The 17,898-nt window shown below is 47.0% G+C and overlaps 1 protein-coding gene across 1 annotated transcript in view; it reads right to left on the bottom strand.

The window, feature by feature from the left end:
• The window catches only part of LOC135190255 (collagen alpha-1(XXVII) chain-like), a 170,223-nt gene that overhangs the window by 125,449 nt on the left and 26,876 nt on the right, over positions 1–17,898 (bottom strand). Inside the window, 3 exon segments of the mRNA XM_064171406.1 lie at positions 1,173–1,226; positions 6,963–7,016; positions 15,643–15,696. Coding sequence (XP_064027476.1) covers positions 1,173–1,226; positions 6,963–7,016; positions 15,643–15,696 — 162 coding nt within the window.

Here is a 17,898-nt window from a genome sequence, read left to right as displayed (position 1 = left end):
ACTCTTGCTGGAAACTCCTCGTTTCCATTACTGCTAACAGGAATAAAGCCTTGTTAACATGAGCTAAAAGTGATCTGGATCTCCCTTTCTTACACTGAGTGTGCTTGCAAGCAAATGGTTCCAGACTCGGCGGGTGGATGATTTCCATTCAGTGCCATTCCCACCCAGCGCACCAGACATTTCAAAAGGCTTCTCGTGCTGGTTAAGTTAAAAGCAGCACTTCAGACTTAGCCTTCTCAGTGTTTTCTAGATCTGCTCTCCATCTTGCATTTCTGTGGCTTGCTGTGCTTCATGCAGGCATCTGTTTTCAACTGAAGGGTCTTCATGGCTGATGCTTTCTATTAGCTGTGCATTTATAGCCAGGCTTATCATGAAAGGAAAGGAACCAGGCTGCTCGCCCTGGACATGAGTTCTGAAGTATTGTGCAGGCACCACTGAAAGAACTAATTGAGGTAGAAGCTATGGAGCCTTGATAGCTCTACTGTTCATTGCTAGACTTCTGTGAAGACCTGTTGCCTCCATAAAACCTGCTCAGTTGTGAAAGAGCAGAGAATTAGCAGAACTCTGATCCCTAATATCTGCTAAATCAAAAAACCAGCTACACTTGGCATTGATCTGAGCAGACCCTGGTGGGAAGGTCTCTGGTTTTCACGCAGCAGGGATCAAACATTGGCAGAGCTATGGTCTGATCAGCCTCTCTTTATCCAGCAGTAGGACATCAGGGCTGCTCTCCCAGCAGCCATCTGCTGTGTGCTGCATGTGTGACGTGAAGCAAGCCACTGCCTCTCTGCTCCTCGACAGGAACATCCTTCCCTTTGCCTTCAGGGTTTTCAGTGCTTACACTGGCACTGCCTGTTTCTACAGCTGCATGCCCAGAGCTGGTAAGGTGTGGCTGTTCCTCTTCTACACCAGATCAAATGCTTACGTAGCCATGTGTCAGCAGCAGCAGAGGCTAAGCTTGGGCTGCAGATTGTGCGCAAAATGGAGAAGCACTTTGACAACAGAAAGCTCTGGCAGCAGGCACTGCAGGGCCAATATCTTAGCTAGCTCTCATGGGTTTGAGTGTTGATTTTTAGTCTTAAGCCTACATAAGTAGTTGTGAAGCTTGCAACTGCAGGATGGACTCCCTCCCTGTGCATGCATGAGGCTCAAAGCACAGGTTTTGACTTTACCTTCTGTCCATTGCGAGCTTTGCCAGGAGACAGCCCAGGATCACCTTTCTGACCCTGAAATGAAAGACTTGAGTTAATGACATAATCCAGCCCATAGATCATGTTCTGCTTCCACCAAGCCTCCAAATTAGAGAAACGTTTTGTTTTCTCCCTGCCCTGCCCCAGCATCCCAATTGTGTTCAAGTGGCTGGGTATAGCTGCTTTGCTGGCAGTGGTTTTGGTGAGTGGCTGCTGCTAAAGCAGTGAACTTTAAATTGTATTTGACAGTATTAAATTGACTAGAGACAGGATAACTGGAAGAAGGCAATGTCAGGACTTTTGAAACTTATTAGACTAGACAGCTGTGATTTCTTTCTTCCCTACAACTACCACCCCAAAAGTAATTACCAAGGTTATCACTGTGACTAAACCATCCTCATGCAACTTGCTAGATGCTGTTGCTCTTTTAAACTGTGGGCAATGGATGAAACTGCAGAGAAAGTTACATTGATTAGATACTACCAACAGCCAGAGCAATTGTAAGGCTTTTGAGATGGCAGGGGAAGGAGACTCAACTTTATCTTGAAATGGCAGAATTCTTTATTTTTCCTTTTGAACAACTGTAACAAGAGAAATTACAGTCTAAGACTGTGACCTTCTGATGAGCACAGGCTGAATTTTAGCAGTGTTTGAACATCTCGTTCCAACAGATTCCTTTGGAAATCCCAGTTTGTCTATTTAGAAGGCAGAAAGGTAATGTGTACAGCTAACAGGGTGGGAGATAGAAGTAGGGAAAAGCTAGGAGAGGTTTGAAGCATGCCAGATTCTTTTGGCAGAGGAGAGGTGAAGGGTAGCAAACAAAGCAGGGTAGGTCTGTATAACATCTCTTCTGGCACAGCCAAGACACAGGTATCCCAGTATCAGGCAGTGGCTGTTTGACACCCTTGGGATGATAAACCTGTCACAACATCTCTGTTGCCACATCGGCAGCACAGGATTCAAAACCAACAGGCAAGCACAGGACAGCTGTGAAGACTAATTAATGGCTTTCAGGTGAAGTGCTTGGAATCACAGAAACATTCTGGTTGGAAAAGCCCCTCAGGATCACCAAGGCCAACTGATATCCCTACTCTACCAGGTTCGCTCTAAACCATATCCCCAAGCACCACACCCAAACGACTTTCAGGCACATCCATAGTTGGTGACTCAAACACCTCCCTGGGCAGCCCATTCCAATGCCTGACCTCTCTTGCTGTGAAAAAAAAATTTCCTAATGTCCAGTCTAAACCTACCCAGTCACAGCTTGAGGCCATTCCCTCTTGTTCTATCGCTGATTACCTGTGAGAAGAGAACAGCACTAACCTCTCCCCAGTGCCCTTTCAGGTAGTTGTAGACAGTGATGAGGTCTCCCCTCAGCCTCCTGTTTTTGGGATGGAAGGTGAGACCCTACAAAGGACTAACAGTATTTATAAAGTGCTGTTTCTCACTGGCAGCACAAAGGTCTGGTTTTAGGGAGCTGGGCAGCTTTTCCACATAGCTTTACTACAACTGCATCCAACACACACTTTCTGCTTTGCTTTTTACCTTACTGCTTCTCCACCATCCACCACAAGCTGCAAGGGTCAGAGAGTGAGACTATTTGGCTATGGACTGTAGGGAGCAGTGCTGATTCAAGGCAGATGCATCTGCACAAATTGTGAATGAAGGCTGTCTGGTTTCCAAACAGCCTATGAAGTCATGCAGATAATCTTGCTTTGCATGCAGCTGTTATCAGGGCAATTCTCCCACTGCTGTGAGCTTCAGAGCAGTCAGTGGGTGCTACAACTGCTTGGAATAGATTAGAGCAGTCCTCAGGATCACAGAGTATTAATTTCTACTCTGCAAAATGAATGTACTGCAGCAGATAGACACCACCACCTTGCCATGTGCTCAGTGATGGAGCAAACCTTGTGAAGGAACACAAACCTCTAGCATTTTTCTCTAGGAAGCTCCAGATCCCATTAGCAGGCTGCTTTGCAATATGGTTTTGTGATCAGCACTGCAGATGTGGATGCACTGTGTTCATCACACAGATGGGGAACTCAGTCATGGGTAGGACCCTCAGATTAATCAGCAAGATGGCACCAGGGCCAGAGAGAATAGAGGCCTGGATGTGAGGGCTGTAACTGTGGATGAATTGTCCAACTCTTCTCACATAGAAAGCACAGCATGGGAATCAGCCTGAGCCTTGTCCATCACTTAGCCAGTGCGCCCTGCCCACAAGCTTCTCTCTGCCTGAGCACTCTACTTCCTCTTGTAAATGAAGACATTTTTTCTCTGTTTATTCCCTACCCAGGAGAAGTCCAGAGCCTAGAGTCTAGAAGTCTAGAGAGCCACTTAAACACCTCAGCTTTGCAATCCCACTAACAGTATTTTAAACATCAGTGATCCAAACTGCTGAGCTACCTCAGGGTGAAATCATGCACAACAAGGAAAACTCAGTTTTTCCTAGCGTGATAAGAAGACAGGTTTATCCAGAGCAAGCCATACTAACTTCTGATGCCAAAAGCCTCCACAAGGGAGATGCAAACCCAACTTTTAACTTCTGATAAAAAACAAACACCTTATCTGACAGCTAACCCTCCTCCCAATCCCAAATTCCATTACAGCATCCTTGGAGCTACAGCAAGCCATCAGCACCTCTCCTGCCCCTCCAGTAGCCTACAGGTCAACGCAGCCAGCCCCAGCCTCAGCCCAGCAACTGTCTGCAACCATTAAAGAGGTTACCTACTATAATCAGGTTTTGCTAACTAGCAATTCTGCAGCTGCCAAGGACAATGAGCAGAATGCAGAGAGGGGCAAGAAGCCCCCTGGAAGCAGCTGCGCATTATAAATGGTTGAGAAAAGCGCCATGGGCTGAATTCTCAGGCGGCATGAGTGAGAGTAATGCCACTGAAGGCAGTGGAACCATGCCCGAGCAGACCAGCAGGAATTTGGCTCAACAGCCACACACAGCTCTGTGCAAAAGATCAGCTCCCTAAGCACCAGGAGCTACAGGATAGAGATGCAGCAGTCTGGCACAGCACTGGTGCTCTCCAATGCAACACAGCTCACAAGGGACATGCACAAGGCACCTATCTCTGCAGCTGCAAAGCCACATCACATCCCTCACATGCAGCTGATGCCCTGACCTTAGGAGTGCTCTGTTAATGCAGCTGATAAAAACTGTGCTCCTGGGTTCCTTCCCAAGTGACAATGACTTAGTGTTAGTCATTGTTTCCAAACTGTATCTATCTAGGAAACTCCTGTTTCCTTGCTTGGAACGCTTGTTTTCCCCTGGTTTTAACAGCTGTCTGGGTAAGACCTAGTCTAGAAGCCACTTGAACACTCTCAGCAAGAGAAGTTCTAGTGGGGGCTACTTGGGGGCTTTCACTAGTTCATAATTTAGGCCAAGGGCTGAGTGTGCTACAGAGATAGCAGGTTGCAGGTGCAGGCTTGCCAAGCCTGCTGTAAGAGTGTGAGGATCAAAAACACAAGGGAGTGAAATATCACTTCTTTTGTGTGTGTGCATTCCACCCTCTGAGACTGGTGTAACACCAGGAAGATGAAAGGAAGGAAGTCAAAACTCTGAGATCTGATAGACACATTCCAAAAAGTGCTTCTGATGCAAGATCTTGTGATCATTTAGCAGATCTCCCTGCTAGAGTTGAAGTTATACCCAGGTCGGGGCAGAGCCACAGCTCTCACATCCCATTGCAAACTTAACGCTTCTTTCAGTGAAGCATCCTTAGAGTCCAGCAAATGGTGCCACAAACCAATGGCACCAGACCTCTGCTGCAGACTACTACAGCTGTCCATCCACTAAGGGCTTCCTGCTGCCAGGTCATGCATCAAGATGGGGGAAAAATGTTTACAGGAGGTTTTTGCATCTAGTAAATGCCAACTGAACACAGCTGTACAGCTAAATGATGGTTTCTGACAAGGGGTTAGGCTAAAAGCATTTAAAAGAATTCCTAAAGCACAGAAACATTGTTTTGACTCTGCAGATTGGACCAGGCTGAATTTGCAGGACTGGAAGTTAGATAAAAGAACTTTGATTTGACTTATAAAACTCAACAAGTGCGATCTGGAAGTCATTGATGGAGAATAAATGCAGAACACTACGATGTAGAACTTTTACAGCTTCACTTTTCAGGCCATATAACTGCACTTTGGAATTTAAAACAGCTGCTGTTCACCAGCATGTCTCCAGTGCTTAATTTTTAATCACATAGAGGCCATCTGCCAAGTTTCCAGAATCTTTTTCCCAGAGCATCAATAGTGCTCATAACATCTCTGCCTACTGATGAGATCATGACAAGAAGAACTCTTGCTTGCACCTTTATGTTTGGCTGAGACATTCTGCAGCTTCCTTGGTAGTGACAACCTTTATTAAGTACTGCCTTTTGAAACTCCACTGTTCACAGAATGGGTTGGGTTGGAAGGAAACTTTCAAGGTCATCAAGTCCAACTCCTCTATCATGAGCAGGGAGATCTCCAACTAGATTAGGTGGCTCAGAGCCCCCTCCAAGCTGAGCTGGAATGCTGGAATGGTTCCAGGGATGGGGCATCTATCAGCTCTCTGGGCAACCTGCACCAGTGTCTCATGAATGTCAATGCAAAAAAACCTCTCTCTTCTATCTAGTCTGAATGTCTCACCTCTTAGTTTAAACATATCATTCCTTGTCCTGTCACAACAGGCCCTGCTGAAAAGTCTGTGCCTATCTTCTTATAGACCCCTTTATGTACTGAAAGGCCACAGGAAGGTCTCCCTGAAACATTCTTCTCCAGGCAGAACAACCCCAACCCTCTCAGCTTGTCCTCAGAGGGTTACAGTCCTCTAATCATCTCTGGTTATTTTTATGGCCCTTTATTCCCAGGTAGGAGTTATAAAATGTGAATCTATTTCTGTAAGCAATCTCTCCAACACAATCCAAACCACTTTCCTAGGAACTCCACAATCTTTAGGTGACACAAAGCCTCATGCACAGGAACAAGTTGGGAATTAAAAGAGCTTTCTGAAGGCTTTTGCAGCATGCTGGGTCAGCTTCCCTCTGGAGCCACCTCTGTGTTAAATTCCCATACTAGGGAAGGTGGTTTGGCTCGGTGGGTTGACTCCCATTCAGCAGCAGCAAACCAGGGGGAATGTGGGCACAGGAGAAAAGGACAAAACACAGGGCTCCTGGCACTGCAGGAGGAGGTTTGAGACACCTCATGGGGGAGATGAGAACATGTAGAAGAAAGCAGTGGGATCAGTTTGGGAGGACTGATGGGGATTACTGTTCTCAGGAACTCTGGAGAGGGAAGGAGAGACAAGGGAGCTTCAGGAGGAGGGCAGAAGAAGTTCTGCCAGCTCACTCTGCCACTGTCGGGACCCTAAGGTGGAGGAACAGGCTGCAAAACCCAGAGAAGAGGATTGAGAAAGCAGAGAAATCCAGAGCTGCTGAGGCTCTGGAGTGGGCAGATTGCACTACCCTCCTCTCAGCATAGCAGTTTGCCTCCTGGCACAGGCACAGCTTAGGCAGAATCCTATTTAGGCAGTCTGTAAAATGAGGGAGAACCCAAAACTGAGGCACCAACCAGGACTGAGGCACACAGCAGAGCCTCTCTCAAGCACAAGAAAAGGTTTTGTTTGTGCTGCTGGAGGGTCTTTGTATAGCAGAAGGGAGAAAGGGAGAAATGGCTTCTGTCACTTGTCATATTGTATGGAGAAGGGTGAAAAATGCTGCACTTCCCCTCCGGGACATCCTCTCACACAGGACAGCAAAGCTCCTCACAGCAGCCAATACTTACCTTCAGACCTGGGGGGCCAGGTGAGCCAGGGTTTCCATGGGGACCTGGAGGACCCTAAAACCAGAACAAACACAAAATGGAGTTAAAAGGAGTCAGTAGGCATCTGACTAAGTCTTGGGAGCTACAGAAAGCTGCAGGCTGTGGCCAGACCTGAGAGCACCCAGAGCCGTCAGTGGCAGAGACAGCTCCAGGTGAACCCTTGGTAGTGCCTTTGGAGCTGTGAAACTCGGCTGCTGGATCCCAGCTGCCTTCATGGAAAGGGATGTGTGTCTGTCACCACAGACTACATCATGATAATGAAACTATTTGGGTACAACAAATATTCCACTACTGGGGACAGAAATAACCTGGGGATTAGGGGAGTCACCGTCTCTGGAAGTAGGCAGGGGAGGGCAGGGGAGAGCCAAAGTGAAAGAGAGCAGAGGCCATTAATAAAGGGAAGTTGTTCAACTCATTTCCTCTACAAGGCAACCAGGTTTTGACTTTAAAGGTTAGAAAGAGAATAGGTGGCTAGAGAGTAAAACAGAGGGAGCAGAAGTAAATCTATGTCTAAGCCATTTGTATTTCTGCATCAGTCTCCCAGGCCAACGATACTGACAGAGTATCTACCCCAGGGCACACAGCACAGCCTCCTTCCACATCTGCCCCAGGGCACACACAGCACAGCCTCCTTCCACATCTACTCCAGGGCACACACAGCACAACCTCCTTCCACATCTACCCCAGGGCACACACAGCACAACCTCCTTCCACATCTGCCCCAGGGCACACACAGCACAGCCTCCTTCCACATCTACCCCAGGGCACACAGCACAGCCTCCTTCCACATCTGCCCCAGGGCACACACAGCACAGCCTCCTTCCACATCTACTCCAGGGCACACACAGCACAACCTCCTTCCACATCTACCCCAGGGCACACACAGCACAACCTCCTTCCACATCTGCCCCAGGGCACACACAGCACAGCCTCCTTCCACATCTACCCCAGGGCACACACAGCACAGCCTCCTTCCACATCTGCCCCAGGGCACACACAGCACAACCTCCTTCCACATCTACCCCAGGGCACACACAGCACAGCCTCCTTCCACATCTACCCCAGGGCACACACAGCACAACCTCCTTCCACATCTACCCCAGGGCACACACAGCACAATCTCCTTCCACATCTACCCCAGGGCACACACAGCACAACCTCCTTCCACATCTACCCCAGGGCACACACAGCACAACCTCCTTCCACATCTACCCCAGGGCACACACAGCACAACCTCCTTCCACATCTACCCCAGGGCACACACAGCACAACCTCCTTCCACATCTACCCCAGGGCACACACAGCACAACCTCCTTCCACATCTACCCCAGGGCACACACAGCACAGCCTCCTTCCACATCTACCCCAGGGCACACACAGCACAACCTCCTTCCACATCTACCTCCTGCATATTTTCCAAAGACTATTTAAGGAGTCCTCTGGAATAAGCAGCTAAGAACAGTTTATGCCAGGAGTGTATACAGTACAGAAGATCTACAGAAGATCTATTAACCTTTCAAGCAGAAGTAATAACAAGTCCAAGTTCCTGGGAGATGAAACAACCTGAAGATTCAATCCCAAGGACTCCTGTTCTGCCAAGGCTGTATGTGAGCTTTACACTACCAGGAGGAGCACTTTGATGTACCCTCCAGTTAGGAGAAGTGCAGGCAAGGGGATGAAAAGGCACTCAGACACCTTCTCAGTAGGCTGTAGTATTTCCAGTGAGCATTTTAGCACATGTGGGGCCAAAGTCTTCAGGGCCTGATTTCCAAGGAAAATTACTGCACTTAAACATGCGACTGCCACCCAAGTTCAGTGCCCTTGCTCTCTTTGGAGAGAACATGAGTGCACTGAGATCTGCTCAGTTTGGTTTTCACTGCCCTGTAATAGCAAAGGACATTTGTTTATTTAGCTATTGTATCCTGAGGCACAGACAGTTGTTTACTGCTCAGTGCTGCTATTTCACAACACAGGATGCTCCACTGTAAGAGGCTGCTCAGTTAAAAGGCTGAGGATGAACTTGTCAAATGGCATTTTTAACCCAAAGGTTCCAGTATTAAATTCCTCTCGAATTTTCAGTCTGAATTTCTCCAACAGTTTACCCTGGCTGTGAATTTCCAATGAAACTGGAAGCACTTTCACTAAAATTGAGCTGTTTGAGTATCAATTTATCAGCTGAAACCCCATCTAGCTGCTGTAACCACAGTAACTGAGCACTGAGTAGTCCTAAATAAATTCATCTTCCCAGCAAACTGTGGCATCATCTGTTCACCTCATTGAGTGGGACACTGAGATGGAGACTTCATGTGCTTCTTAATGTAATCCAGCAAGTCTGTGGTAGCAAAAGAACTTCAGCCCAAGTCTTCCACGTCTCCAATATGTATGAAAATGAATATTAAGTGACAGAAAACAGAACAGTAAAGTCTCTATAAAAGATGAGTCCCTCAAAAGCTCTTACACGTAAGCAATAATCTAGGTAGCTCTGAACAGGGTTCACAAATCCAGACTACTGCTAGATTTGAGGAGGAAATGCAGCTGTTACTCAGCTTTGGAGCCAGGCAGCTTGGCTCAAAGCCCATTTCAATGCAGTTAGTTGGAATCCACACTCCACTACAGCCTGGAGCAGGCTTAAACCAGTGTCAGACTGGAGGGAACAGCATGATTTGGTGTGACTCCTAGCTAGAAATGATAGTTTCCAGGAGCAAACCTGGAATCACAGCTGCTGATCAAGCACTCCTGGATAAGAGACTAATCACACCTCTGGCATAATTTGGTGCAGGCTCTCCCAGAGCTAAACCAAAGCACAGCAGCAAAATTCACACAAAGCCTTAACCAAGAGGGAAGAAGAGAGAATCAGTCTAGTCCCAGTATCTGGTGACCAAATATGACCTTGCCATAAACTGGAGCCTTTCCCACCAAATTCAGTGACACTCATAGCATGTAGTCCAGGAAAAGGAAGGTCAGAGACTCATCAAGTTCCTAAAGACCAATGTGGCCTAGTGAGAAGTGGCCACATTCTGCTAATGAAGTGACAGTGGGAAGTCCAGTCTGGCACACAAGAAACTGCTGAAACCAAGTGTGGGGCTTGTGCTAGCTGCTTTAAAGTGCTCTCATAAACATGGAGGCAAGGGTGTAGTCTGGCAGGAGTCCTAAAAATGCTATAACATAGCTGATCCTGATGTGTTCCAACATGGTTAGTCCTGAACCTGTGATTCCACCCACGTCCTTGGAAGAGCAGGGAGATGTGGTGTGGTACAGTTAGATGGGCTGAGTAACAACGGGTAGAGGACAGCATCTGCCTCAGGAGGTGTTAGCAGCACAAAATCTGAGCTGGCAAGCCTCTCACAGATTAATCCACACACCAATTTCCAAGCCCCACTAACCCTCAGCACGCCCCAAGCTACCCACCCTTTTTTTATCAAATTAAGTCCAACAATCATTTCTTTTCTCCTACTGTGCCCAGCAGAATTGCCTATTTCTAACCAGCACTCCCAGAAATAGTTCTCTTTCCACAGAGAAGCAATCCAAGACTTAATTACTCTCTAATTCTACAGTTAATTGCTATATTTTACTCAAGGTATCCTGGATTTCATTCAATTTCCCACTGCTATACAGAAATGTGGATTCTTCTAAGTGTATTTATGATCAACACATTCATTTTGATCCTCTTTTATATGCACAGGGTGGGACTGTGAGGAGACCACTGCATAGAAAACTCCTCAGCACATGTTACTGTCTGCACATGTTCACCCACTCCTTTTAGCTCCCTTATAAGCGCTGAAACATTCCAACCTAGCAGCAAAGCAAACTTGCATCTGAAATCTTCCAGAGCCTTGCACCAGAAATTCCAAGGAAAATGTTACCATGGGACAGCAGTAGCCCAAGATTCAGTGGCACAGAGACCAGAACAATCCCTGAATGTGTTCTCCAAGTGAGGGAGGGTTTCCCAAAGGTGACAGGGTTTGTAATCTGCCTGGAATGTCCTTTACTTGAATGATGCTACTTGAGAACTGTTCTGTGCCATCCAGTTCATCTCGGTGACGTGCCTGGAGATGGGACCCAGCTCACAGAAGCGCTTTTATGGCCAATGGTTCACAGCCCTCAAAAATTAACAAAAGTGTAACTGTGCACAGCTCTCCCCAGCCCTCCAGTATTCACAAGGAGGGGGGAAAAATCCTCTGACCTCCTGCAAAATGCTAGAAAGCTTGGGTCAGAGAAATGGCCACCGATTCAAAACTCCTTACGCCTTGGAGTTTCACCGTGTAAAGCAACTGTTTCTGCTCCTGACCTGCAGATCCCACTCTGACCTCTGGCTTGCTGGAAAAGGAGCAAAATATTTGAAGTGAAGCCAAACAAACTGTTTCTTTAAACAGTTCTTTCCAGGAACTGGAAAATCTTCCCAATGAAATGAGGATACCAGGGAACCTCTACAGCTGACTAAGTTGGTGCTTGTTTTGAGGAGGGAAGCCCTGCATTTTAAAGGGAAGGGAGATTCTTTGCAACCACAGACCAAATGTAACAGGGATGTGCTACACTGGGACCTTGCAAACTTTGAAGCTGCTAAGGTTCACAGGAGGATGCCAAGGGCACCCCAAAGCACCAGGGAGTGCATATACATTCTAATGACCCATCCATTTGGATGGCTCCTGGATTGGTTGAATAAAGCAGGAGCAGTTGCAGCACACCAGGCTTTTTATTCTCAGTTCTATCTCTGATCTGTTGTACAGACATGGGTAAAACACTCCCCTTGTACCTGAGTATGCTCACCTGTTAGAGAGGGAGGTCAACTTCCATGGATTGTGGCTTCCTAAGTTACTTGATTTGGAAAGTTTGACCACAGCTCTTCTCTTGCTGATCTGGGAGAGAAGCCAACAACAAACTCCTGCCTGTCACGTAGCAGCTTGCTGCGTCCTTTGTGTTGGAGTGGAACAGATAACTGAGGGTTACACTGTGCTGGTCTGGAAGGCAGCATTTAGGACCAAGTGTCATGGTTCACAGCACATTTCTGCAGACCTGATTAAACTGTGGGTAGCTTTTTGGTCTGTCTATACCAGTGAGGAGTGGAATGAATCACAATTTGTGACCAACATAGAGGTGCTGGCAAAAGCTTTCCCTGCAGACAGCATGGGAGTGAAGCTAACCGAGCCTGGGTGAGGCAGGAATAAGCTACAGTGGTTCAGAAGTTATTGCTCCACTGGGATCTCTTTGCTGACAGTTACTTGTAGAGCTTGTTAGCACATCTCTGCAAGCAAACCCCAGCCCCCGTGGCTGCCTCCCCACTAAACCTTGATGTTTGAAGAAACACAAAGGTCACCTGCAGAAATGATGTGCAACACACATTGCTGCCACAGAACTGCTCTGCTTGGGCTGCTGTGCCCGTACCCAAGTGCCACCACTCACATCCCCAACCACGGAAAAGCTGTCACACTGTATGCTTTCACATGGCATAAGGCTGGGGAAACCCTGCATTGCTAAAACTGCCATCTCCTTCAAGAGGCACTTCAGACCTTACACAAACACTTGCCAAGGCACAGGGCACATTTACTGGAGGAGGAACAGTCTGGACAGATCTCTTGCTTATGCCTCTAATTCTTTACTGAAGACATAATGGTAAAGCTGCAACAATCCTAGCTGGGTACAGAGATAAAACCTCCCTGTGAAGCACACATGACCAATGCAGAAATATCCACACAGGTTTGCAGAGCTTCTGAGGAAGGGTTGTTAGCCAGAAAGTGTTCAGTCATCAGAATCACAACACTTTCCTCCTTCCCCTTGGAATCCCTCATGCCATGAGCAAAAGGAAGATCAACTTTCACTTGTTATATATCTATACCTTCCTAGTCACAGAGAGTAGAGCCTGAATCTCCTTCAGTAGGTGCAAAATTAACTCCATGCTCCTAAAAATGGAGATTGGCTTTTAAAAAAATCAACAAATTCGAGTTTTCAAGAAGACTGCCACTATGCCCTTAGCTCCCCTGCCTTGGCCTGCAGGTGCTGGGATGTGTGCTGAGCACAGCCCTTTCCATGCTTGTGCAAACCTTTTGGTATTGCAAACCAGGTGGCATTGTCTACATGGAGGAGCAAGATTCAGACTGCACAGGCAAGTCTGTGTCTTATCTGCTGGAAACAAGGAGGAGGAACCGTGGGATCAGCCAGATTTTCTTACCAGCTGTCACTGATTGCAACCTCACCCGCAAAGCCAAAGCTAACCAGGGCTTTTAGTGTTCCCTGATCAATATCAGGGAAGAAAAGGAAATAAACCAGAGGGTGTATGAAAGTCAAAGGAGTGGGAATACTGCACTGCATCAGCAAGAGAGCAACTTTATGGATTTCACAGAAGATTGTGAGTCAAATGCTGCTACTAGATTTTCAAATGAGCCGAGTAATTGTATAAGCCTTGAGAATGCAGAAATTATGCAAGATGTGAGGGCAAATATATCTCATGCTTCAGACCATAAATTGCATTGGTGACAAGAAAATATTCTTCCTTTCCCCTGGCACCCAGGACTGCACACTTACATGCAATATTCACCTCCCCTCAGGAGTCTTGGGTAGGAACTTCATGGGAGATCTCATAGGTTCTCCCTGGGCTGGGCAGGAGCAAGAACTCTGCAGCTGCTTTGTCAGAGCAGGAGGTTGGGCAGAGGTAGCACAGTATCCCTGCAGTGTTGCACGTTTATTCTATTTTGCACAACAAAAGCAAAAGTTGCAAGAATTCCCCTAAGCCTCTCTCACTTTCTGGCAGCTCCTCTTCTTTGCAATGAAATCCTTAAACCCCAAAGAGCCACAAGGAAAAAATACGAGGAGAAACACGTTGCAAATCAAAACAACTCATGCACAGAGTAGTTCTGTCCCAAGTGCTCCAGGCCAGACATTTAGAGAATGACCCTTTTGCCCCCTCCCAAAATTAGCATAGCCTCTTTGTAGAGGTCTAAGCCAAGCCAGGCTCAGCTGTGCTGAGCACTTCCTAACTGGGAACTCTTTCTTGGGCTGATTCTCAGCACCTCTGGCAGAGACTGAACTCAGAAATCCTCTGTTGCTTATTGAATTTCAGAGGTTCATCTTAAATATAGGATAGAGATGCTACAGCTGGGGACTAACACAGAAAGTTATAACACAGCTCTCACAGAACTGCTCAGCTTTTGGTGGGTAGTAGGGTTTGGATGTAGAGCTGAGATTTGGTCATTCCCACAGCAGGCAGGGGATGCATCTAGAGTCTCCAGACATGGAGTGAAGTTTGCACACAAGAAGACTGTAAAAGGTAGCACCAAATGCCTCTTGCAAGCAGTGAACTGGGCTAAGAACAAACTTTTAGCCTTGATGGGAACTTAGTAAGAACTGCAAAGTCTGGGCAATTTGCTGCTGTGGTTGCTGCTCAGGTATTTGTAAACAGAAGATGCCAGGACTGTAAATCCAGTCCTGCTGATGTTTCTCTAGACAGCATATCTCATGTGGAACAGTTTGTCCTGTCTATAAAGCCTAGGAGCCTGGTGCCTCATGGCTCAAATCAGTGTTCAGGTCTGTGGATAGCCATGGGAGGTCTTGCAGAGCTTTTGTCTTTTCCTGTTGTAGAAAGGAGGTGTATTTATCCTTGCTGGTTACTGTAAGATTTCACAGCACTGCAACAAGTGTCCTCAGGGAATGCACAGCCTTCTAGCTCTTAGCCTTTCACTTGTTCTTTAAAGACATTACATTGGGTTGAGTTTTAGCCAAGTGTGTGTGAGGAAATGTCCCTCTGCTGCCAGGCCAGGATGCTGCCTGGATCACTGATCCAAGTATGCCCTTCTTCCATCCTCAGACACTTGCATTTTTTGATTCCCAACTCACATGGGTTCAGTGGTCAGGAAATGGCCTTCACAGCAGTACCTTGTGGGACACCACCATGCTACCATGAAAACAGTGCCAACAGGTAACTGTATCCAGGTCAGGCATGTTGCCCAGCTTTGGAAGACTACTTCTGTAGCCTGGCCAAAGCAGAAAGCTTTTCTCTCATCTAGCTGCACCTCTTGGCACCAGAAGTTTGCTCATCATAGCACTCAGTGTTCAAAGATCTGCATCAAAATTTAATGTGAGGAGGAAGAAATGTTGGAATTTGCAATGGATTTTGTAGAACATGTAAAACAGTTTGGGTTAGGGCTTGAAATGGAGTCAGAGAACAAGACTGAGCCTGGGTAGAAAATAAAAGTTCACCCCTGTGTGTTGAGTCCTTAAGTCCTAGACCATGGCAGCACTAACAAGGGCAGTGCGACGGTGAAGGATCTTGAAGGAAGTAGTTTGGGAAGTTGGTGCAAGTGAAGGACAGAACAGAAAGCAGCCAAAAGTAATGTTCAGCACTGGGTTTGTAGGAAGGAATGGATACTGGAAACAAAATGAGACAGACAGAGCTCATTCTTATGACTGCCATTTGGAAACATTTATCCCCAGCCTTTGCTGGTGCCAAACCTTAGTGCAGGGAGGCCACAAATCACCAGTGTGGCCCCTTGAGAACTGTCAACAGGGAATAAGAGAGAAGAGGAAGGCCAGACCTCAACAGTGGGGCCTGAAGCAATCACTGCTCAGCCATAGGACCATACAACAGCCCTTGGAGCAGCAGGACAGGCAGATGCAAGTACAAATGGATAGAACTTCTGAAACTGCTTACCCGGGAACCTCTCTTGCCAGGTGGTCCTGGTAAGCCTGGTAGACCTGGTGGACCCTAGAAAAAGAAAAAGAAGCATTAATGCCAGTTCTGTAACAGGATGGTGCTCCTGGCAGTGTTTCAGAGAGACCCCTAACACAGCCTTTTGGAGATGACCTGGTGAGAAGGGCCACTAGTAACACCACAGCCAGAACTTCCCTTCATCTTACACTAGTAATCATAGAATCAACCAGGTTGGAAGAGACCTCCAAGATCATCCAGTCCAATCTAGCACCCAGCCCTATCCACTCATCTAGACCAACTATAAAGCAATAAACCAGCACACACTATAACAACTGCAGAAGCTTGTGCTTTCATAAAGTAGAGACAGAGAATTCACATCTTTCTGATGTGGATCACATTCTCACTTCCATTTCCTACACCTGTTCTGTAGCACTGGGGTAACACAACTGCCTCTCCACTTTGGAGTTTCCTGCTAGATGCCAGCACATAACAGAAGGGATGTGTTGAAGCTAAGTGATGTGTTCCTTGGTGAGGAAAAAACACTGTGTGTGGTAATACGTACGGGCTGAGGATGTGTAGCTTTTGGTGTTGCAGGCTGCTTCATGAGTTATAGTCACATCCCAGCACTTCATATTTTAAAGCAGAGTGCCATAAAATGTACTAAAATAGTTGTCAGTGGAAGTTCTTTGATACAGCTCTTTAATGTAAGAGAAGGCAACTCATACATGTCAGAGCAGGGGGGGGGTGGTTCTTGGAAGAGGATGTGAACAAAGTGGAGGTATCAGGCACCCAGCTGTGCACTGATCTGAAACAGGTTAGGCAAACACACTTAACCAGTGAGGTTTGAACTCCTTTGAATTTATTAATTTATTTATTCTTTTTTTTTCCCTCACTCCCAATGGCCTGGAGAATTCAGAGTTCTGCAGAGCCATTTGCAACTCCTCATGATTCCTCAAAACTTCTTTTCCCCCAAGCCAAGCATGTCTAACAAGAATAACTGTTAATTAAAGCGTCTCCCAGAGGATTGGTATTCTAGTAGCTTGTTAGAAGAGCTTTCATCACATCCAGGGGAGAGAGAGATCCAGAGAAGCAGGCTGAAGGATACTGGAAAACAAGCTGAGCTCCCCCAACCACATGGTGGGCAGGAGAGCAGGTGCCAGGAGCCATGCTGTGTGGGGAAGATGGGTACCCTGCAGGGAGCGGGCACAGCACATGCCCCACAGCCACACTCTGGCCCCAGCACGGCCTCCTTCCCTCCTCACTGGGTCATCTCTACAGGACCTCACACACACAATGGCCCCGAGTAGAGCCTGCTGAAAGGCTGAGGGATTGCCAGACTGCTCAGGCTCTGCAGAGTGTTACTGACCCTGAGGAGGAGTGAATGGTTTATGATCTCTACAGCGGTTTTCAGGAGTCATCAAGTGTGAGATTCGGTCACAAAAACAATCTCTGGAGCTCCCTGCTCAGTATCTCATGCCCAGAGTAAGATTTTGAACAGAGTAAACTTGCCAGAACCAAACAGATGAATAAGCATTCCTCTAATATTAACCAACTCTCCTGTACATAAGCAGCAAATTACTATGCATTCAAATGATCATTCTAGTGGGAGGTGTCCTTGCCTATGGCAGAGGGCTAGAACTGGGTGATCTTTGAGGTCTCTTCCAACCTAAACCATTCTATGATTCTATGATTTTTAACAGACGCTGATTCAAAGTGAGTACAGTAGGAAAAATAAATCAGGAGTCAGCAAAACTCACGAGTAGGTCTCTCTGTGATACTAATTTCTCAGGACACCACATTAATCATAACATCATTGTTTGTTTGTTGGTTTGGGTTTTTTCCCCTGTAGTTAATTCAATCTGCAGTAAAGATGTCAAGGAAAGAACTGCTTTGCAAGTGTAAGAGCTTACACAGCACAGGATAGCTAATGTCCCCCAGAGACACACGGGGAGGGATGGCAACCACCTTGTCCCTCACTGCTGCTACCCAACACCGCTGCCTGTCCTGGAGACTTCCAGCCTCTAGAGCCTGGAACACTTCATCTGACCCATTGCAAGTGGCTTATTGCTGGCTAACACAGTATTACTGGTCCTTGCATTAACAACCCACACTGCTAGAGCTGACCCTTGTTGTAGCAATAGGCAGAGCATTGTAACCTGCCATTGTGCCAGCTCAGCGCCCCGTGCCTAACGCAATTATACAGCGGTGCAGATCGACACGGGATTGTAGGGCTTTTAAAGGCTCCTGGGTAGCTGT

Source organism: Pogoniulus pusillus, chromosome 35, assembly GCF_015220805.1.
Source record: "Pogoniulus pusillus isolate bPogPus1 chromosome 35, bPogPus1.pri, whole genome shotgun sequence".
NCBI lineage: Eukaryota > Metazoa > Chordata > Aves > Piciformes > Lybiidae > Pogoniulus > Pogoniulus pusillus.
The sequence above is the reverse complement of the archived record's forward strand: the minus strand, read 5'-3'. Positions and strand labels throughout refer to the sequence as shown.